The 23,164-nt window shown below is 41.5% G+C and overlaps 2 protein-coding genes across 5 annotated transcripts in view; one reads left to right on the top strand and one right to left on the bottom strand.

Annotated features, from left to right (window-relative positions):
- Positions 1-7,852, top strand: part of EEA1 (early endosome antigen 1) — a 71,398-nt gene extending 63,546 nt beyond the window's left edge. For all 4 annotated transcript variants that reach the window (XM_416138.8, XM_004937623.5, XM_025154712.3 and 1 more), the window contains 3 exons: positions 332-452; positions 760-858; positions 1,916-7,852. In XM_416138.8, coding sequence (XP_416138.4) covers positions 332-452; positions 760-858; positions 1,916-2,038 — 343 coding nt within the window. In that variant the 3' untranslated portion in view covers positions 2,039-7,852. The remainder of the gene's footprint in view (positions 1-331; positions 453-759; positions 859-1,915) is intronic.
- The window catches only part of PLEKHG7 (pleckstrin homology and RhoGEF domain containing G7), a 34,299-nt gene continuing 18,008 nt past the window's right edge, over positions 6,874-23,164 (bottom strand). The window contains exons 10-16 of the mRNA XM_015283842.4: positions 22,955-23,129; positions 21,306-21,421; positions 20,432-20,525; positions 16,908-16,987; positions 15,590-15,749; positions 13,191-13,288; positions 6,874-10,406 (exon numbers count right to left, since the gene is read on the bottom strand). Of these exons, the coding sequence (XP_015139328.3) occupies positions 10,299-10,406; positions 13,191-13,288; positions 15,590-15,749; positions 16,908-16,987; positions 20,432-20,525; positions 21,306-21,421; positions 22,955-23,129 (831 nt within the window). The 3' untranslated portion in view covers positions 6,874-10,298. The remainder of the gene's footprint in view (positions 10,407-13,190; positions 13,289-15,589; positions 15,750-16,907; positions 16,988-20,431; positions 20,526-21,305; positions 21,422-22,954; positions 23,130-23,164) is intronic.

Raw genomic sequence — 23,164 nt, 5'->3', positions numbered from 1 at the left:
TACTACAGATGCTTTGTGAGAGCGTCCTGTAGCACAGTGATGCTTACCTGTGTTGATTAATGGACTGCATTCAGTACTGTCCCTGGTGTTGGGAGTAGCCCCAGGTATTAACAAGCCCCAGATATCTGGGAGCAATGCCAGATAATCTTAAATAGGTTGTTATAACAGAATATTTTTCCAGCCAAGGTGTCCAAGAACTTTTCACAGCAAGTATTATTTCAGCTGGATTTTATGAGGCTAACTATTCTTCTTGGCCATGACAACCTGCTTACAGGAGGCAGAGTACATTGCCTTATATGATTTGAACTGATGATTCACTATTTATCCTTAGGTGTATAAAGAGTGAGGGAGAAATTGAAAAGCTTCAATCCAAACTTGTAGAAATGAAGAAGAAGCTGGACAATACTACCGCTGCAATGCAGGAGCTAGGCCGGGAAAACCAGTCGTTACAGGTACAATTTGATTTTAAGTAACTAAGCCTGTTGATTCTGTCTGTGGGGCTTGTGAGAAGCAAAGTTTGCATGACATTCGTGGTGGGTTACCTTTCCACAGTGATTAAGGTGTTCCTGTGGTGCACAAGAACAATATTACTTTCTGTAGGTTAACTCTGCTCAAAGTTTTCTTTTTGGAGTAAACATGAACTCTCAGTGTTATGGCAGAACTGGCGTTTTTACTGCATAGTACATGCGGTGAAATCGAGCAAAGTAGGAGGAATTAGATATACATTTTGATTTTTATTATTTTTGCAAATTTAAATAGATCAAACACACCCAAGCTCTCAACAGGAAATGGGCAGAAGACAATGAGGTACAGAATTGTATGGCCTGTGGAAAAGGCTTTTCAGTGACTGTGAGAAGGGTAAGTGTGTTTTCCTGTGTTTCTGTGGGAATTTTCTTTTTTCTGTTGCTTTCAAACTATTTTACATGTGATAGACTTTAGAAAATGGCTTTAAAAATGTTGTGGTATTTGAGAAGTCACAGAATACAGGTACTGCTTATGATGCCTTAAATACTTTGTGAGGCATACTGTATTCATGCTTGCCATTTTAAAAACATGAGTTTATAAATAGTGTTAAAGGTTTCAGTCCCCAAGCAAGCCAAATTATACTGTTATGAGAGTAGTTACAGTAAACTTTCTTATAACCAGTCTGGACTGTATTTACAAGTGAAAAAGTAAGGTGGATTTGTTGAAACCGGATATGTGTGAAAATTTGAGACATCAACACGGACTGGAGCTTTGTGACTGTATCTTAGTAAGCACTAGCTAAACACAACAGAACAGAAGAAACAACTGTTTGTGCTTTAGGTCTGTAAAACAGCTGTCGTCAGGTAAGATCTTAGCACCCCTTCATCAGCGGGGTCTGCCCTTCATCCAGAGATTATCATTACCATCCCTCCACCAAGTGACTTGACAGTGAAGCAGGTGAAGGATATTCATGAAGTTCATTTTGCAGTGCTTCCTGTCTTCTTGTTAGGTGGTTCTCCCTGTCCTACCTTATTTGTTGTCATGTCTTTTGGGTAGTCTTTGAACAAAGGCAGCTGGATTGTTTTATTCAAGGGTACTTCCCTAATGTGAAAGCAGGTAGGAAGAACGTGTTTTTTGCAACCAAAAAAAGTTAAAGAGGAGAAATTAATAAGGAGAATTATTTACAGCCAGTTCAGTTCTGAAACTAGCATAAACAGCACTCAGTGAAGCAGCACTACTAATGATTTCACTTCTATATCCTTTAGAAGGGATTTATCCTGTGTTCTTCTATGTAGATAAAAGCTCAGGGTGCTGTGTAACTACTATTTAAAAATCCGAACTTCTGAAACACGAGAGAGTTGAGTTGACGTGATAATGATCTCCCTTAATGATCTATGCCCATAGCACTGTGATCAATATTCACAATATATGTTTGTTTTCTCTTTCACAGCATCACTGTAGACAGTGTGGAAATATCTTTTGTGCTGAGTGCTCAGCAAAGAATGCCTTAACTCCTTCTTCTAAGAAGCCTGTCCGGGTCTGTGATACTTGCTTTAATGACTTGCAAGGATAACTGGTGTGAGTGACAAAGAAATGTTACACTAAAATTTATTATTTCTGTTGATGCACTTCATTCAGCACTCAGACTACTACTCAGTTTGGACAATGATTGTAACACTTGGCAAAATTTAGTATATTTTAAAATGTTTATTGATACCAAGTAAAACTATTGTATTTTTTGTGAGATATGGGCTCAGATCACCCAAGCTTATTGCCGTCTATCCTGGAAAGAGCTTCTATGTCTAGATTAGAAATACCCAGTTATTTGTAAATAAAGTTTAAACAGAGGAGTAACAATGTATTTTTTTATCTTTATTTTTTTTTCAAGAGAAAATGCGTTTATGTGATATTGCAGTTTATTCTTGTTTCCTTCAATGGAAAAGGAAGATGCAAAAACTTGTGAGGATTTTGTGTATCAAATGTTGCTGTAATAGCATAACTCATTGTTGCATTTGATTGTGTATCTGATGATCTTTATAACCCCTTGCGGTTTTGTTTTCTTTCTCTCTGGTTTTTGGACTTTTCTCTTTAAAGTTCAAATTCCACAATGAGGGTTAAATGGCTGGACTCAACTCTCAGTTTTATTTGCCCACTTAGAACTTGTAGTATCAGCACCTGAGTTCTTACCCAACTGCAGGACTTGGATACTGGAATATCTTTATGCATACTGTACTGCATAGTTTGTTTGTGTGTGTGTGCGTGTGTGTATGTATGAACAAATGATGAGACCAAGTTTAGTGGGCACTGTAGGAACATAACACGAAGCTCTCCCACGTGGGCTGATTTCACTTTTACGTATTTGATGAATTAATTTTAATATTTCAGAAACCCTTTATATGCAAGTTTTAAAGAACAGACAGTGCAGATAGTAGCCTGTAGCCCATTTGTCACCATGCCCATACTCTGGGAGCTCCAAGAAGTCCTTGTGGTTCTGAGGCATGTCCTGAAATTTCACACTAGGAATCCTACTAAGAAAAAATCTCCTCAGAGGGTGCTGCAGTTAAGCTGAACTTTTCTTATTTCCCAGAAGCCAGCTGAGTTATCTAACTGGTTCTCACAACTGTAGAAGGGCTTGGAATAAAAGCATGATAACGTGAAATACTTACCAGCTTTTCTAGTTTGAACTTGTGAGTTGCTTGCTTGAAAGAAACTGTTGCTGCAATGACTCCATATGAGCAGATCTTCTGGACTTGCTGCATCTCCTTGTTGTTGCAACTGCTCAAAATAAGAATTCTTTGAATAGAAAGTAAGAGCAGAACTTTGCCTCTGGTAATTTCTTCTATTTATTTATTAACTGAGGGAATCCAGAAGGTTTGCTTTCAAGCCTTTCTTTGTCTGACAAGTGACTTCAGAAATCTGGCAAAGGTAAAGAGATTGGAGTCTTGCTCCGGCCTAGGTCTGGTTGTGAAACAGATGGAGCCTGGCGCTGCTTTCAGGGCACAGGGCAACCACATTAAGCAAAAGGGATTTTAAGAGTGAAGGGGGAAGCCTCCCACACCTGCATGAAGGACAAAATGTATGTGGTAGATGAAGATGGGAATCTCTCAGGGGAGCAGTGGATGTGGTTGAAAGAATCACTTCTGTTCAGATGTTTTAGTTTTGTATGGGGATGTTTGAAACCTGAGGAGATGGCTCTACAGTAAGGAGAAAATGGTAGAAGTTCTAATAGAGTTGTTCTTGATTTAACCTTTTGCAGTGCTTTTGTGTAAAAATGAGCAAAGTCACCTCACTCAGTTGGCTGCTGAAGCAGTGTGTTTGGGTGACCACAGGATAACTCTTGATGTGGAGCTCCCCATCTTCAGGGTGAAACCAGCTGTTTCTAAAGGTTGCTTTTTGATGACCAACAACTTTTTGAGGGGACATAAATGTTTTTCAAATACATATTTGCAGAAAAATGGAATTGTTAAAATCAGGAGGAACGGTGGGGTAGAAGCTTTCATGCTTGAGGATTGAGTGTACAGCAAAGTTGGGGGTTCTACAGCTTTTCACTGGAGTACATTAGTGACTTCATTGCTAAATCTTATGCTCCTGTGCTTTTGCTTATGATTGTTAGTGCAGATCTGTAATCATTGATGAATTGATGGACCATATAAAAGTCAGCCTGGCTTTCAGGTTGGAACCTGTGCTCAAGCTTGGGAAAATGACCTGTGAGGATTTTTATTATTATAAGGAAAACTGGAAGTTGAAAAGCTCTGTATTTGTAAATCTGCTCACAGATTCTGTTACTCTGATGGGCGTGTTTTCAGTAGGAATATGCTTTTTGTTGTTGTTGTTGTTATTGTTGCACTGCTTTAAAATAGAAATAATAGGAAAAAGCCTAGTAAAAAGACTGGTAAGTTTCACCACACAGAGTTAAAGGACTCTGGACAAAGTTGTTGAGCGCACTGATTTCTCAGACTACAAAAACAGAGAAAAAAGTGGCAGAAGAAACTAGAACATGGGAACCAGAGGACATGGAGTGGTTTGCTTTAGCCTTTAGCAAGAACCTCATTGCTCTGATTTGCTGAGGAGAGGCTATAATGGAGCAAGATGCAGAGGGAAAAAATGGTAAAATATATGCTTGCAGAAGTAGATATGTGGGATCCTCAAGCTGCCTTTGGTTACCAGTTATTACTATGACATCAGGAATGTGACAGTGAGCTGTGGGATTTTTTTCCTGAAACTGTGGATTAAGTGTCCTCAGAGAGGACATTCAGAATCTTTGGTGGGAGCGGAATGTGAAACACCAGCTGCTGCATGGGCTGAGGCAATCTATGGAGGCAACTGGAGAAGTATAAAGGATGGTGTTGTTAAGGATGGGGAGAGGTTCTTTTAACTTTTTAAAGACACTGCATCTCTTCCTAATCAAACAATCATGATCCCTTGGGTTGTTGATTCTAAAATACCAAATCCTACTGTTTTTATTCCAGCCTCATGTCAGCAATACATACTTCATATTTCCACACTGCAGTCCCTGTGGAGGCAGGTTGCATTGTGGGGCTCAATGGCAGGCTTTTGATCTCAGCTGGATATGCTTCACTGTTGTTTTCTTTTCCCCATGTATTCCTTCCCTCCAGTGACCTTCCCCTTTCTACAACGATTTAACAAAGACAATAAAACTGAGTCACAGTAGGAAAACTTGCTGTCTGCAGATGAGGAGACGAAGGGAAATTTCTGCTGCTGCTTCCAGCAGTGCTTTAGCTTAAAGTGCAATTTTTTTCCCTCTGTTTTTGGAAGGTGTGAAGTAACCAAGTTGTTGTGGAGTGTGGAGCATTAGGCTCAGGAGAGCAGTGAATATTTTTGTTGGTTTTGGAGCCATCGGGGTTATTTGTGAATCCTCACTAGAGAGCTTTTCTTAGTGGAGGAAGAGGGTATTTGGGAGCACAAAGTGACCTTGCTGTGTTTGTATTACATTGGCAAGAATAATTGAACCTCACATACTAGAGATAAGAAAAGTGACATTCCTGATGAGGGGACCTGGAAAACTCCAGTATTACTCTGGATTGTTAAATGCCAGTTAAATGGAAAGTTGTCACAAATGTTTTTTCAAAACTTAAAAATTTACGACCAGTACTCAGTGCCAGACAGAAAACTGCTGGAGCTGAAGTTCAAACAGAGCATAAACTCTGCCAGGAAGGATGACACAGTAGTTTAAGTATGCTGAAACTGATAAATTACTCCTCCAGGGTACCACCCTTCCACACATATTCTTGTGGGACTAGGAAATAACACTGTCATTTGCACTATGCACTTTTTGCTGTCTAACTGAATATAATCTGGAGTAAGTGGAATGGCATTGCTGGCATTGCATGTGTTAGCTGTAATCAATGGACAGAAAGTTTATCTTCAGCTGGACTTTTCACTGTATTACATTTGGCCCCTTGCTATGTAAGGAGAATTGCACTCATAATTACTGTGTACCAAAAGCAAGATCATCTGAGAGCACATGGAACAAGAAAACTCATGTAGTCACGCACACATTGTCTTTGTAGAGCTTCATTTTAAGATTATAAAATGAGAATACGTGAATTTTATATATTTTCAAGGTTTTTGCCAGTCATGCAGTTCTTCATTTACGAAGTACTGACCTCACTGTCCCTTCTAGGATAAGCCTGAAATTATTGTCCAACCACAGCCCCTCTCCAAAAGCACTAAATGCCCGACTTTTCAAAACCAGCAATAATTGGATAATGAAGTCCCTCCACAGAAACTCAGCTTCACTTTTAAATTTTTATTTTTTAAGGGGCACTGAACTAAGAGCTTTGCATCTTTCGAGAGAGCATTAGATGCTTCTTACGATCACAATAACAGATAGGTACTAGTTAGTGTCATAAACTCTGCCTTTTGTCTGTAGTGTGCCACATGCTATGCACCCGCTGTGCAGCAGATACAGGAATATCAGATCAATTGAAGATTACTGAAGCCCCACTAACACATTGGATCAGTGTTACTGTGAAAGCAGAAGCCTGGTAGTTATGTTTTCCAACTTTGCCTCCCCCCATGACCTAAACGAACTAACTAACTAAATCTGTGTATTCTGCCTTTTTGAGTAAAGAGGGCTGGGAGAAGGGCTCATTGTTAGATGCCGACAGGCCCACATGGCAGGCCCAGGCTCCTGCTGTTGGCTTTGTGGCAAAGTGCTCTGTTGTATCACACTGAGCCTTGATTCCTGGCACAAGAGGAGTGTTGAGGAGAACGTCTCGCTGAGTTAGCAAATACCAGAACTTTTTATATCCGTGTGTCCAAAATGCTGCTTGTATAGGATTTGTCACTTTTGTAAGAAAAGAAGAAAAAATCACCAAAAAAAAAAATTCATAAAAAACCCCACCATCCCATTACATAAGATTTCATTGGAACTACCTCTCAGCGTAAGATTCAAACGTTAGGTAAGTTTAATAGGGTTTGCTCACTGTCACATTATGTAAAAGTTACAGTAAATGCCAAAATCGCAAAAGTTTATCACCAAAAAAACAACAATAATAAAAAAGATGAAGTCTTTCTTTTTATGTGTTTGGAAGTATCCAGTAGTTTCAAGTGACTGTATACTCTGTTGTATTCTTTTAACTTCTGTAGTTTTAGTCTTGCAAACTCTGGCTGCTGGACAGGAGGCAAATCATAACCACAAGCTTTCATAATCACGGTCTGCTGAGTAAAAACAATTTTGTGTGCAGCATTGTTGTTTGGCTATGGATAGCCTCATTCACCACATGTACCATTAATTACTTGTTTTCTTCAGTACTAGAGATGTGAACTTGATGAATGGTTTCTGTAACGGATGCGTGCCACAAACTGCATTGTCTTGTTTGCCTCTTTCCTGAGTTTTAATGATCAGTTTATTATTGCGGATGTGAATATCGCACATTCAACTTATTTTCTGTATAATTGTATAAAATATAAATGGAAAAAGGTTTAAGTTCTTACACAGTATTTAGAAGTAATGTATTATAACAGCCTTATGATGCAGTTTTACTTACAGAGTACTGCACTTCTTTTAAACTGGATCATACCATCTTGGTAGGTGTAGATCAACTTTGCATGAGTGTGTTTGGGTTTTGTTTCTTTTTCATTGAAGTTTAATTCTTAAGTTCTATTTCAGTGTTTGTGTTTACTACTTGTGATCATGTAGTTGTGCCTTACATTGTGAAAGAATTTAGTCCAGCGTGCACTGTAATTCCTAAACTCTGCGGTTTGAAAGGTGGCTGTGGATTTGGATGAGAAAATGACATCATGCATCAACCAACCAGTTCTGTATAAACTATGATGAAATGTTATTGAAATGTAATTTTTGTTTTCTAACCTGTTACAGGATCGATGAACGACAATAAAAGAAAAAATTAGACCTTTCTAATAGACCTTTCCATCATTCACTTTAGACAGAAAACTGCTTGGAAAAGGGGGATATATCATTGTGAACTGGTGGGAAGCCACACATTTGAGAGCTGTACGCTCCAATTTCTTAGACTTGTGAGAGACTGCAACAAAAACTCTCATGAGGAGACTGTAATCAAGCTCAATTCAGAGTAGTTTTTCCTTTCCCAGTAATTGCACAAGGTTTTTGTCAGTCAGACGTTGCATTCAGTGTAATCTGACAATTGATATAACTGAAAGACTTAGCTGGGGTGCTTGTTCTAAGTCTTCAGATTAAGGACGTGTTCAGCTGTTGGGCAAAAACCACAAGAAGAACAGAAGGAGAACCCAGGTGATCAGTGTATGTGCAATCAGTCCCGTGATAAAGTGACAACTGAGTTATGGAACATTCACATATACTACATTTAGAAACTGAAGCAGATCTTCCTCGGGTTTCTGCTTAGATAGTATAGAGAGTTTGAGAGCTGTCTTCTCTGAAAGGCGATTCAAGTTGGGAAGTTCATTTCTGCCTTGATTGCTTTCTGGGGCATCTTTCTCTTCAGAACACGTAAGAGCCTGTTAGGTTTGCCTTCCTGAACACAGTCAGGGTATGAGTACTGCCTTTCCCTACAGTGCCCTCCTTTGGAGGTGTGCTGACCTCTAGGAAATGATCTCCAGCACTGTTTAGTTGCCTGGTAAACTAAAAAGACCTGTCTTAATGGCCTTAATGGCCTTCTGGCAAAAAATACACAGAGGTGCAAAAACTCCCCCTCTGACAGCTCAGAAAACACGGGTCTTTGTCTGACAGGTGTGACTCCTCTGGGCTTACATTTTTTTTGGAAATATCACTGGTTGCAAGATACTGTGAGGTTCTGGGGAGGCAGCAAGGATGTGAGGGTGTGACCGGGTGCAGCTGAGCGTGGGATCAGTGGGGATTGAGCACAGCTGTTGAAGCCAAGCTGTGGCTGTTTGCAGCTCGCATGGCATCCTAGGGCAGATCTGCTGTGTTTGCTTAGTTCTGCTCTCCTGTCCTCCATGTTCACCATTTGGTGTGAAGCCTGGATAGCTGCTCTTTTCTCGTTAAGCTGTGGCAGAAACTTCTATCATGAGCATAAAAGGGAAGAGCAGGAACACGTACTACATCTGAACAACGATGAACCAGGTAAGTCTGTGTACAGCCTCTGGTCTGGAATCTGTGTTGTATAGATGTGAACAAGTTCAGGTGGATAAAACAGACCACCACATGGGTGAAGCTGGATTAGGGGCAGTGCCTGAGCTCATGACTTTGACTTGATGTCAGAGCAGAGACGAGGTATGCTGATTTAACCATGAGTAATGCAAACAGTTGGAAGGGCACTCCTAAATCTTTCAATCTAGTCCTCATGTGTGGAGTTTCCCTGCTTAGTTCCCCCTGAAATCACTTTTGGCACTAGAAGCGTTCTTTAAGAGTTAACTTCCCTGCTTAGGGAGATTATCTGGTTGGGCATGGCAAGTGGGAGATGTGGCAGGATTGTATAGAGTGGCTCTAGGGAGTCTGCCTTCCTCTCTTGTCTGTGGCTAATTTCAGGCACTTAGCCAAGAGTAGCCTGGTGAGAGCACCCTCCTCCCTCAGTGGTAGCCTGTGAATGTGTTGTGGCAAGCAGATGCAAACTGTTCTGTGGTTCTATTCATGTATCTAAAAGAAAAAAGCGATTAGCAAGTGTGTACTTTGTGGATCACAGAGCTGCGGTGATGTATTGAATAGTTGAATGCAGAAGTTCAAATTTTTAAAGAGAAGCTGAAAAGAGAAGAAATCGTGCAGCCTTTGGAGTTCAATTTTGCTGAGAGTAAATAATACATAACGACAGATCTACTAATAATAACGTCGTGAAAAAGTTTCAGGTAAAAAAAAAAAAAGGTTCCCATTATATGTAGAACATCACTGCACTTTTGTTCTCTCTTTTTATGTATTCTGTGGGTTCTGTAGTGCACCTGGATGTGAGGTGTAAGAATGACCTTTTCAAAGAAACAGGGCACTAAGCAGCCTCCTCGCAAAAATTAATGGGGAATTAAGGCAATAAATATATGCTTTTACTGATCTGCTCCCACAACCTCAATGTGCAATGTTTTGTATGAGCTCTGGACTTCTGGTGAATGAATTCTCCTCACCGACACAGGTGTTTTCCTTGTCCTGCTTTCTAGGAAGGAACAGGTTGTATTAACACTTGCCTTGCTGGGAAGAGCCTTCTCCAAGCTGAAGCAAAGAAGCATCTGAGAGTGATGTATTTGCTGTGTGGCTCGTTCTCCCCCTCCAATTTATTCCTACATCCTGCGATCAAAACTCATCACTTCTATTTAGTCGAGTCAGAAGCCTGTTAGTTTCAGAAAGTTAATGCACACTGGAAGAAATAATGGTGCTGTTACCACAGTAGTCTTCTGTTGCATCTGTCAGAGCTGTGCTGGCATTATTAAATTTCAGAGGATTCAGCTGGGGAGCAGAGGAGCGTGCTTCTCTTGGTTTCATGTTGCTTCATGTAATTGGAGACTGCTCTTTCTATCTGTGACATCCATGTTTTCTGTTAGAAGAAAAATAATCTGTAAGCTTAGGCAATCTGAGAAATTCTTGTAATTCTGGGAAATGAACACCCATGAGCCTTCAGTTGTATTTGCTGTTTCTTCAGACCTGGGCTTTTAATTCCCAAAGTGAGCACAAGTTACCCAGAGCCCAGCCTCACAGTTGCTAAGGCCACAGTACATCACTGTCCTGGGCCAGAGATGTTCACTGAAGGTTTCCTTTTTGGTATGAAGATGGGATTTTAATGCTCTGCTTCTATGTTTGCTGCTGGCTACTTCACCTGTTTTTGTTTACTATTTATTCATTCAATACTGTCCCTGCAGCTTGTGCTCCCTGTTACAGTGGTTATGACAACTCCAGTGCTATCAACACCACGAATGGTTGACCCATCTGAGGTCTGAATTTCATTTTCCTGCACCATGCTGACAGCATTCAGCTCTATATGCTGTTTATGAGGGTGGATAGTGATAGGACAAGGGGGAATGGTTTTAAACTGAGACAGGAGAGGTTTAGGTTAGATATCAGGAGGAAGTTTTTCATGCAGAGGGTGGTGATGCACTGGAACAGGTTGCCCAAGGAGGCTGTGGATGCCCCATCCCTGGAGGAATTCAAGGCCAGGCTGGATGTGGCTCTGGGCAGCCTGGTCTGGTGGTTGGTGACCCTGCACATAGCAGGGGGGTTGAAACTCAATGATCATTGTGGTCCTTTTCACCCCAGGCCATTCTGTGATTCTGTGATCCTCCATCATCCAGGTTTGAAGGTGGGGGATGATGGCTGCTGAGGGGTTTAAAATACTGAACTCCTCTCTGTGGTAGTTCAGATGGTCTGGGTCACAGAAGCTGAGCTGTCTCAGAACTGTTGTGATCAAACATGGCAAATTGTTTGGCAGCATTGCAAGCTGGAGGTCTGGCTGTATGTCTCCCACTGTGTAGGGGTTTTGTTTTGCTTAGTCAGCGGCTGCTCTTCCTGCTTTAATGTGCACTGAGTCACTGAACTTTGATGCAGGAATAGAAACTTGTGAGGAGAGACAGCCTGCTCTACTTCATGCTATGCTGAGATTCATAAATTTGGTTAGTGACCCATCAGGTTGTTTCTCTTTTGTGTGTATCATGAATGAGATAAATACATCACTGAAAAATAAATGGCTGGGGGGTGGTTACTCGGCCCTGCTGGTACTGCTGGTGGGGAGGGGATGATGTAAAGTATGGTCTGGTCTGCCAGGAGTGGTCTCTCAGGAGATTTTTAATATCAGCTTTTTGTGGCTCGGGGAGTGGGGACAAGGAAGAATAGAGCAAAAGGCAGGCCTGCTGCATGGATGGGCTGAGTTAGCGGTGCTTCAGTTCTGTGTTTTCTTACATCTGCCAAGTACTGTGGGTCTGAGAGGGAGGTGAGGCAAGGTGTTCATCACATCTCTGATACATACTTGGCAAAAACCTGGAGCATGTGCTCCCCATGCAGTTGATGCAGAGCCATGCTGCAGTGAGGGGTGCATGTTGGGCCGGAGAACCTGGGCCTGGTGAGGGCAGCTCGTGGCCTGGGCAGGCCCACATCAGTGTCAGGGATACACAAGGCAGTCTACAGTGCAGCTGCCCTCTACTTGGGGTGAATCAATGGGAGTGCTGCACTTTTGGCATCATTCACTGTGCTCTCCCTTGTGACATGGCTTATCCACCTCAAACTCCTGGTCCGATGGCCCTTGCAAGTCAGTCTTAGCGAGATCATTGTCCTTCCTCCTTGCAGATCATAACAGCCAAAGCCATGAGGGCATCTCGGCTGGCTAAGTTTGTTTTTAATAATATGTTGGTTGTGCTGAGATTAGTTTAGGAGCTGAAATACAGTAGTTTATTCAAAACAGTGTTGGACAGGGTATACCTTTCCTGGAGATCAGAGAGACTTAATTCAGCAAAATTCTATAATATTACTGCATTCATGTGGAAAGAGCCTTTTGGTGCTGAATTTTTTTGGTAGTAAAATAAAACTGGAAGACACTGATAAGGTGGTTGCAACCTGGCATGAAGGCAGCTTGGAAATATCACCTCTCCTGTTCAGTAACAGGTAACTACTTCTTGAGGGCATACCTATTCCAAGTATGATCCAGTGGCTTGGAGATGGAAAGAGTTCACTCACTGCTTTTCCCTGAAAATGACTGTCAACTGTGATGTATATGGAAAATCACTATCACTGGGAGTCACACTTTCAATGTAGGTATTAGAGAATGAATTTTAAATGGCAGGGCAAAAACCAACCAACCAAAAAAGAACCAGTCCCCAGCAGTGCAAGGTTCCTACCAGACTTGCAGATGTTATATATAGCACTGCTACTAGAAATGTGATGTGGTGTGAAGATGATTATATAATTTTATATAACAGTAGAATGAATCATACCATCTGCTCAGTCCGAAATTGCAGGATTGTACTATGTGTAGATGAGGTTTCTGATTGGGGTACTACAGATATGAATAGGGGGGTTGTTTTATTTTTGGTTTCTCTGGAGGGGCTGTCCATATTCCTTTCTGTTATGCGTGGAGTGGTAATTGTTTTAGCAATCAGAGATGATGTTTTTCAGACAGCTAAGACCTGCTATCAACCCTGATAGACAAACAAAAACAAACAACAAAACCAAGAAAACTGATACGTGTTCAACAGTAAAAATTCTGCAGCAAATAAAATGTGATCTGGCACGCTGTTTTTTGGTTTGTTTGTTTTGGTCAAATGTCACAGCTGTGATCCTCCTCTAGGGAAAGTGTAGTTGTGTAATTACAGAGGAAAAAAGATGCGCTACTTACCTTGGCAGACTCTGTTTGTGCTTGTAGCAGGAAGACCGCTATGCACTGCCGATACCTATTTTCATGCTGTATTAGGAAAGCATTTCGCAGGGTGAAAACTGGGAGGAAAAAAAAAAAGTGAGGAAATGATACAAATTCCCTCATGCAGCTGCCACCTCAGATCTATATCACATTATCTGGTGATGACTGAAGATATATGTGGCCATCTTTTCTGATTCTTAATAAGACAATGCACCCTTGCGGGGTTAATTCTTTGTTGTGTGGGAAGCTTTGTTATTTTGAAAAGATAATTCTACTTGTACTCATTTTAGTTTCAATTTCATAATCATCATGCAGCTCAGTTGCTTTTGAGTCAAGCTGAAGGTCGTTAAAAGAAGCTTCCATTCAAGTGGACTAAATTGTAACTGATGTTAGAGCAGAATAAGCATCAAGTAAAAGGAGAATAATTTCCAAGTCAGAATGTATGTTATGGGCTTCAGAGGTGGATCCCTACTATAACATATTTGAAGCTGCATCTCTTGAGCAAGGTCCTGGCATTCACAGAGAGTACGAGTGCAGTGTTGTACCTCTTGTCTCTTCACTGCAATGTGGCAGACTTTGGGCTAGTGTTATCCTGCTTGCTGCCAGAAGTGCATCTCTACAGTATTGCTATCTGTATATGTATTTCTAATCCCTTTATTGACATATGTTTCTTTCCAAAATACATTCAACCTTCAGCAAGCTGATGTACATAGATTAAAAATCTGAGTTTTGATTTTGATTGGTGTGGAGGCTCACTACAATCCCACACTGCCCTGTTCAAGTTCCTATGCTAACTGATCTTTTACTTCTACCATGACCTCAGTCCCTGAGATGCAAATAAACTGGCAGCGTTCCCCAAGGTCACACATTTCTGAGAATATCTAATCCTTTCTTTCTTTTTCTTTTTTCTTTCTTTTTTTAATTCTCTGCAAGGGAACATTTTCCATTGATGCTGGCAGTTCTGCTTATTGCTTTATGTAAAATGGTGAAAATTTGAACTGCAGGCTCCCTGTAGTCATTTTAATCCCTGTTTTTATGGTACTCTACTCCACTGGGTGCTGTATTAGAATGAGGCTTCCAAGGCATTGCAAGACTGTAAGTAAGCAATGGAGACTACTCTGTCTACATCTTGTAGTGATATTGGTAGGAATATGTGGTGAAGAAGTCCAGCAATGTGGTGCAGAGTGTGGGGAAGGGCTGTAGACAGGGGCCGGATCCTGGGCTGGTCTGCAGCAGGTGACTTCGTCTACTGGTTATGACTGTCACAGGGTCTCTGGTTAGAACATAGCAAATGCTGGCTAGGAAAAAACCAAAAATCTTATTCCCATCAGCACTTTGGCTTTTATGCCCAGTGTTGTATGTGCAAACTGGGGGTCTGCTGCCCTGCTCTCTGCAGCAGCCCAGGGCTGCCTCTGTGTTGGCTTGATTTACGCTGTGTTGTCAGGAGGTTTGTCAGGCAGGCAGACAGCGTCTGGAGCACAGTTAAACAAAGGTTATTCTCCTCTGTGCTCATCCACTTACCTCATCTTTAGTCATTTGCCTTTTATTGCCTACCTCTATTTCCTATCAGCATTGATGCTGAATGCTAATTACTCTGGCTGAATGCGTTTCAAGGTTATCATAAATTTTACATGCTCTAGGTTTATTTTCCACATTTTTTTTTTCTTTTTCTCCCATAGACTACTGTAGCTTCCTGAGCTTTTCCTCCTAGTCGTTGGGATTAGGACAGCTGTCAGGTCCTGGAGCCTGGAGATTTGTATTTCTCTTATTTCTCTTTGATATACAAATGTCCTGGGATTTGGCAATGTTGGACGGAGGTGTGTAAGCTTGTGGAGGTGGCTTAGATTAAAGAGAATGCCTGATTGTTTTCATGCTTGCTCCCCCTACTCAGTCTTGGATTTAGGAAACTGCCTTAGTTAACATCCACCTTTATAAGTCACTCTCCGTGGAGGCTGGTCCTCCTCCCCACTGCACCCAAAGGCATGCCAGACATTACTGAAAGTGGTTTCCCATGGTGGTGCGTTTGGAGGTCTAGAAGAAGGGAAGCGTTGGCTTAGGGTGGATGATTTCCATTTGTGGTAAGAAAATAGTTGGCTCATGACAGAGAAGTCGTTGGGAGTCTTTATGCTGCCTGTGGGGTAAATGGAACATACCTGAGAGTCACCCATGTGCATGTGAAAGTCCCTGTTTCAGACAGGGGGATATGGGCTGTAATGTTGGTGTCCAAAGGTCATGGAAGGCCAACTACTTCTGAGGCTTTTGCACTCCATGCAACTGGGGGTGGTTTGTGGGCACATAACGTCTTATCCTTAAACCTCTGCATACATCATGTATGGAGAAAGCTTTTTTGAAAACATTCAAATGCACCCAGGGTGTACCTGTTACATGGATGGGGTCGACGTTTTTCAGTATTAATCTGTCCAGTGGGATGGGTTGGTCCAGGACTTGGCAAAACCCACCTTCTCTTACAACCGACTGCAGCTCCGGAGCAAGGGAAGGACAGACAAGGGTTAAGCCTGTATCTGAGCCCCCGTATTTCTGAGAATAGAAAATGAAGTTGATTAGTATGCCATCTGCCATCTGCTCATAAAAGTAGAGGCAATAAACAGCCCTAAATTATGTGCTGTGTCTTATCAAAGGTGTTCAGTGGTTTATTTGCCAGAGCACTATCAGAAACTATTTCTCTGAAAAACTCATCAGTACCTGGAACTCTCTTGTCAAGGTCACACCTTTTATTGAAATGACATGATAGAAACACAATAGAAGTCCTCAGGCAGAAAACAAAGATGTTAAAAGATCCTCTTCCACCTATCCTTTCAATATCAGGAGATTTTCTCAGTTTCTTGGAGATACGTTTCCCTGCCTCCCCTTGTGAACATGCAGAACGCAGAATTGTTGGGTCTCCAGATGGGTCGCAACCTCACTCAGAATGTTCACGAACACATACACAGGCAAACCCTCCGTGAGATTTGTCAGCAGGCAACAAGCCCCTTGACTCCCTGCTCCCTTCATCCCTCTCCATGCTATAGGATGGTGTTGTGCAATGAATGATTCTAGAGCAGCATCTTTTGTATGTCCTATAAAAGCAGAATAACTGCTTCTATTATTTTAATATCTCTGAATTCAAACTAAGTTTATTGATATTTAGTATAGGTCTGCTTAGATTTAATTTATATCAACTTTGTAAACCTAACTAGCTAAATATTTTTTTTGCATGAAGGCTTTAGGAATTTCAAGTCATCCAGTGCCACCTTTGATAGCTAAATACAAAGGTTCATCTTCTATAGAATTCTTTCTCATCAGTAATGCATTCTGTTAGTAAGGGTAATTAGCTCCATTTTAAACTAGCGGAAACCAGGGCAAGGAGAGGCAACACGCAGCTGGGCTGGCTTAGAATTGAAAATGAGGCCATCTTCCCATCTACTTCAAGTTTTTAAATTTTCTTTCCAGCAGTTCTTGTGTTTCTGGGTTGGACTGAATCGTAAGAGGAGCATTATAAAACTTATATTCTTGAAACTTCTGAGCTCGAGAAATCCAGCATATAAGAAGAGCATCAGGAAAATGAAAGGTCTAGTAATGCAAGTTCTGCCTGTAGCTCTCCTGTAACATACTGAGTCTAGAAACAGGGTTCATTCATTTATCCAGATGGAAAACATGGTAACAACTGCAATCACATGCCTCTCTATCTTTTATTACCTTTTTGTTACGTTTAATTTTGGTGATTAGTAGGAAATCATCGAATAGAAAGAGGTAGACATCAAGAAGTCTTGTGCTTTCTGAGGAAGAAAAAACAAAGTCAATATGATGGCATGATTATTTTAAGGAATTGCTGTTTCTACATCGAGGCACATCTAGGAATCACTGCATCTTATAGAACACTTAACAAAGAAACATGGTTTCCAATGCAGTACACAACTACTAGTCTCCTAGTCTACACTCTCAAACTTAAATGTGTTATTCTTTTTCATGACTTTGGCTATTAATATTTGTAGTAGCTTACCTTGTTATGCAAAAACAACTGCCTGCTGGTAGAAGTGATGAGGATCACCTGCAGTACCTCTGAATGCAACAGCTGGCATGCTACAAATTAGCAAATCCTACCTAGTAAATAAGTAACCTTCTGAAAATGTCAGAGGCAAGGAAATAGTGAAATGCCACTCTTTTCTGGTACCTATAAATACCTGTCTGCAGCCTTCTGCACAAACTATCACTTTGATGAAATGTTAGTTGATGGTGTCACAAAGGCCTTTCAAAAACTACACAAAAGAGAGTTGGCTTCTCTTTTCTTCCTTGTTTGGAAGGTCAGGAGGATGTGAGACAAACAACAACAGGTGTCTGTGAGAATGCTTCGAAGTCTTGAAGTTGTATCTCCTCACCTTGGTGAAAATTCCATTGTTATTGCTATAGAAATAATAGGGAATAATTTAATGGAAGCAAGAGCAATTTTTTTAAGCAACTTCTTGAAGGAAATCTGGCCTTTAGTGTCCCCAGGAAGCTCTCTACATGACTGGATTTGTAGAGTTTTGTCCTTTGATCTTTTCCAGGTTTACAGCTCCTCCTTATTCCTTTGTCCTCTTGTCTTTCATTTCCCTGTTTTGTCTCAACTTGCTGTCCTACTTAACCTCCAGAATCACTCTCTATCTCTGCTGCAGGCTTTATCCTTTATCAGTCCTCTGTCTAGTCTGTAAACTGGTAGAGCCTCTGGGGGCATGAAAAGTCCAGCTACTCTTCACTGCAAATGGGGATGCTCAGAGCTATTGCTTCCAGGCAATTTGCAGGATGATACTTTCTTGGATTCTTTGTTCTGAAATGCTTTGTCTTGAGAACACCTTTCATTGAGATTGTACAAAACACCTTCAGTAACTACTGAAAAGGAAATGCCATGAGAATCATTTCATGTGCCAGTGGAGATTCAGAAGACTCTAAGCCGGGCTGTTGATGTGTATTTAAAAATACACTTGTGTAAGTTTCTAGGAAGTCAAAAACTTGATAGGATGTTTTCCACAGCATCTCTCATACAATATGACTTTTGTGAGCATTACACAGGAAAGAATTATTTGTTGCAAACCCTACTGCTCTGGACAATTTGGTTGTTTTTTTTTTTTTTTTCTGTTTCTTTTATCCTTTGCCTCCAAAACCGTGGATTGGCCATTGCTGGAAGAGACTTCTGGAAGCCCGTGGTCAAAACCACTGTTCTCTCAACCTCTCCTGATATCTCATGAATTTATCACATCTTTTGCATGTCTTAAGTTAGGTTTTATTAATTGAACTCTTTACCTTGTGGCTAAGTTCAGCAGAATTTCAAAGAAACTTAACCAAAAAACAAATCCTAAACAAAATGAGGGGGATAGTAACTTGTCTTCATTTTCTTGAAATAATAATATTTTTTTTTTCCTAGAAGGTGAACAATTGAGAGCATTCTCAAAAATTTTCCATGATCGATTTCATATCTGTTGGCCACTTGAATTCTTATCATTCATTCATTCATTTCATTCTTCAATTTAAAAACTTGTTTTCATAGACTTTCCATGGCTTTCACATAGTAACATGACAGCCTGATACAGATCTTTCTGACTTTTCTTTCTCTTGACTAACAGTCCCCCCTACCATCCATTTTTGATTGTGCTATTATTAAATAGAAGCTGACAGCAGAAGGAGTATTTGCTCCTTGAAAATTCTGACAAAGAACCTGCATTTCTTGAAACAGAAACTTTCTAGCATTTCCTTCCGGATTCCAAGATTGGCAGAAAACATAAAATTGTGGCCTCAGTGGCTTCAGTTTCATTCAAAGAAGCACAATTCACCTTAACAACAGATTTGTCTGAATCAGGGGTGTGACATTAGGATGTGCTTCTTTCTTTGTGCAGCATTACATTTCAGTTGTGTCTTGAAAGATATTTCATCCAGACAGGTGGCCAGATACCAAACAGATACCAGTACTGCAGCTTGCAGGCAGCTGGCTGTCTTGGTGGGTAAGAGTTATGCTCATGCCTTCTCCATTTTCTGATTATGTATTGCAAAAAGAAATGTGGCTGCCTGATGTCCACCGTTACCTCACTGCACTGTGTGCTGATGCCTTGTCAAGAGGGCAATGAGTGCAGGGAGAATGCTGGCATAAGTGTCTTTCTTCCTCCTCTCTGCTCACCACCCCAAACACAGCAGCAGCAACCTTTCCCTCTGTTTCCCCTGTCCCTGGTGCTGCACCTTCTCCTCTGGCATTGCAATCCTCCTCATGTGGGAAGAAAACCAAAACCACTGAAAAATGGGCTCTGTCCCTTCGCTGCTGCTTTTATGAAACTAATAGTGATGGTGGGAGGCAGGAAGTATTGGGACCTCCCTCTCTGTACCTCTGCTCTTGTCAAGGTGGTGAAAGAGTTGTAAGGCAGTGGCTGGGCCAACTTCTGCTACAACCACCCTTGCGTGCTGCTTTCATCTTTCAGATGCTGCTCTTCTCAAAGTGATCCAACCACCCAGGCTCTTCTTGCTGTTTGGGCAAAGAGGGAATGCTCCTCTCATTTGCAGGCAGCTGCTCCCCAATAAGCAGCCTCTGCCCTGCTACAAAATGGTGCCTGTGAATCTGGAGATGTAACTTCCAGCTCTGCCAGGGTAGTAGGTGGCTGTGAGCATGCTGATGTGGGACTGCTGTGCTCCCTGTGGCATTAGTGGCAGGCATGTTTGTGAGTGTGCTGTTGATGGAAGGGAAGCCACTCAGCTTGATGTTGTTTACGTATTACCTTCTTGTTCCAAGCTTTGCATCAAAACAGCAGTCTTAGCAGAAATGAAGTACAAAATGAAAAAGGAAAACCTCTGGACTTTTTGTTTTAAGCGCAGCGTGCAACATACAGTTCCAGAGGTGAGGCTTCCTGATATCAGTTCCCAGGCATGTGGGCCACTTTACATAGGACAGTCTAAACTTCCCAATGTCCTTTTTCCACAGTCTTGAACCTGACAGTGTAGCTCTCTCTCTGAGTGACAGGCATAGGCGAGTCAAGCTGATTTCCTGAGCACCTGGCAGATTGAATTTCCAGATGTGCCGATAAGCAATCATGAGCATTACTCATCCTTTTGGCAGTTTGGCTATTTCTCAGGCTCTCTCTGACAAGACGTTTGCTGCTTCTTTCCTGCAGCTGCCCATGCTATCTTAGAATTCATCCTGGACTGCCATAACAAAGTATAATTTCTCTAAGCTGGCTCCTAGCACCAGGACATAGGGGTGTTACCTGCCAGTGTCAGCCTCCCGTCGTGAAGAAGTCGTCTGCTTGCCGAAGACAAAATGTTTTCACTGCTGTTCTCTCTCAAGCTTTGTTTCAAACTCTTACACCAAAAAGAGAAAGATGGTGAGAGAATGGGGAATCTCACATATCCAATTACAAACTGGGAGGCACCCAGCAGTTAAATGGAGACCACGTGTACTGATGTATCAGGCTAAATACATCACAGCGCTAATAGTTGAGCGTGACTGAGTTCCTTCGGCAATGCTATTGCTTAAATGTGCTTAAGCTTCTGAAATGTTAAGCTGGGTTTTTCTTTTCTGGAGTAAATATAATGGTTTTATCAGCTCTGTGCATGAATAGACGTAATCCTTGAGGTGAGACTCACCTGATGATATTACCATAAAGCTGTTTAAAGTCTGTTTGTCTGGGTGAGGGAGCAACCACTAAAGAAAGGCATATGTGTTCTCACAGGTGTTGGGTAATTTTAAATGATATTTAAATAAGAAATAGAAAATTGGCTTACCATGAAGAATGGAAGAAGCAAGTATTTCCTATTTGCTCTGCTGCTTAAAAAAAATGTATTAATGGTTATAACTATCCCTTTTCATTCTGCCCTCTAAAAGCAAACAGTGGAGAGTCCTCCTGGCCTATCCCATCATACTCTCTGGGATGTTAGCAGAGATCCATGCTGCCATCCAGGGGACTGTGCACAGCCTAACTGTTTACCTACAGCGTTTGTGTGCTCAGGCTGTGGCTGCTCCTGCTAGGGCAGGGCCCACCACAGCAACCAGAGTAAAGACAATCAGTTGGCTTTAGATTGCATTATAGATTGGAAACTAAGCCTTCCCCAAGGAAAAACACCCTTAAAAATTCTGCTTACCTCTGGGACAAAGAATCTCTTGTCACGATCCCAGACTTGAGGCCAAATTATGACCTCATGGAGCTGCCTGAATTTCTGAAAGTTGTCCAACCACTTGACTTTACCTTCCAGATCCCCTGAAATATGTAAAGCATCAGTTACTGCCAAGGCTGACAAAAAATAAGCTGCTTTCCTGAAGGTGAAGAATACTGACTATCTCTAGTAGAAGCCAAAGGATGGAGTCCTGGCCTCACTGGAGACAATGACTAAACTCTTCTTAGGTTAGCAGAGTATGAAACTATGTGTTCAAAGAGACCTACATTCACTGCTGGATGCAGAAGTGCTGTCCATTAATCTGACTTAGCAAGTGAGGGAATTGTATAAAACTAATTTAAATGACTGCCTTAAAAAGTTCTTGAAAAAATTCTGCCTTTCTGAACTGTCTGAAGAGGTGAGAGGAAAAATCATTTTCATTATGTACAGTCTGATCAAAAGGCTGTTGAAAATAATGAGAACCTTTTAAGGAGAAGCAGTGCCAGAAGTGGCTGAAGTACATAACTGGAATGAGGGTGCCTCAGTATGTGAAAAATGGAGATTTCAGTCTTTGCTGATTGAGGGCCATTGCGAGAGAAACTTTAATGGACCTGCAGTTTAATTTCAAAGTTTTCATGTTGAATGATGTTGCAAAGAGTTGTTTCAGATAATGCCCATATACACCAGAAAAGGAATTCTGGAACTGATGCTATTCCTTATGTCACTGGCTTTACTCATCAACAAATTATGGCAGAAATCTGTCAGGTCTGTGAATAAAGAGGCCGACAGCTCCTGTCTTTGGTTTTCTTACCTTAGAGGTAACCTTAGGGGTAATGTACCCAATTTTAACACTGGAAAGACCTTTGTTGTTGTTGTTCCCTAGAAATCCAATGGTGTTGCGGGGCCATATTCACATCTCTTTCCTCCCAGCAGATCTCCACCATTTAGTGACAAAAAACCACCTTATCTTTCTGGAGCAAAGACTGAAAAAGGCCTGTCTGCTTTCTTCTACAGCCTCAACAAGAACAGAGATGAGCCTAAAGATCAGCAGTGGAGGTCATGCTGAGTCCCCAGATGGAGACACATACTGCACCCCGGCTGTGTACCTACTAAATTGAAATAAATAAAAAAAAGCTTCCTGGACCAATCCCTTCTTTTTCTACAACAATGAGGGAAAAGTTGTAGCTCTGATGGCTCATCTGCTGCTTTTCGTGGTAGGACCCTGTCATTTAGCAAAAGGTCACTGGCATAATATTCCCCTTGTGAGTGGTATTTTATCCTATTAAGGATTAGTCCCAACAAATCCTCTTCAGACATAAATCCAATTCAAAGACTTCTTTGTTTGGGATTTTTCTTGATTTGTTCCAATTTGTGATCTGCTCTTAATTGTTTCCATGTCGCTGCAGATGACTCTGAGCCAATACAATGAGTCACTGATGTGGGAGTCCTGTGACCTTGCTTAGAGGGCCCGGGGGTGGCACCAATCATTTCCTACAGAATGAGGAAGGACTCAGGATTGTAGAAAGGCATGCACATCCTCCCTCCATCTCTGCAGGGAGATCAGCCTTGAGCACAAAAACACCACATAACTTAGTAATTATTATTTGCTTATTTTTGACTTAACTGTAGCTACTTACATATGGACTTCTCCACCTTCTCTTTAAGTGACTGGATAGAATCTTTCTCTGTTTTGTCTGTGCTTCTCTTCCAGATGTTGTTCAGGAGGAGGGGATAGCGGGTCAGGCGGTGCAGAGGAGCCACCAGCAGCTCCGGCAGGTGCAGCCTCCTGCACTGCTCCTTCTGCTCACACCACTGCTGGCGACAAAGAGCACATCTCTTAGGCCTCT

This window comes from Gallus gallus, chromosome 1 (genome assembly GCF_016699485.2).
Source record: "Gallus gallus isolate bGalGal1 chromosome 1, bGalGal1.mat.broiler.GRCg7b, whole genome shotgun sequence".
Lineage (NCBI taxonomy): Eukaryota > Metazoa > Chordata > Aves > Galliformes > Phasianidae > Gallus > Gallus gallus.
Note: the sequence above shows the minus strand (reverse complement) of the source record. Positions and strands in the feature narration are given on the sequence as shown.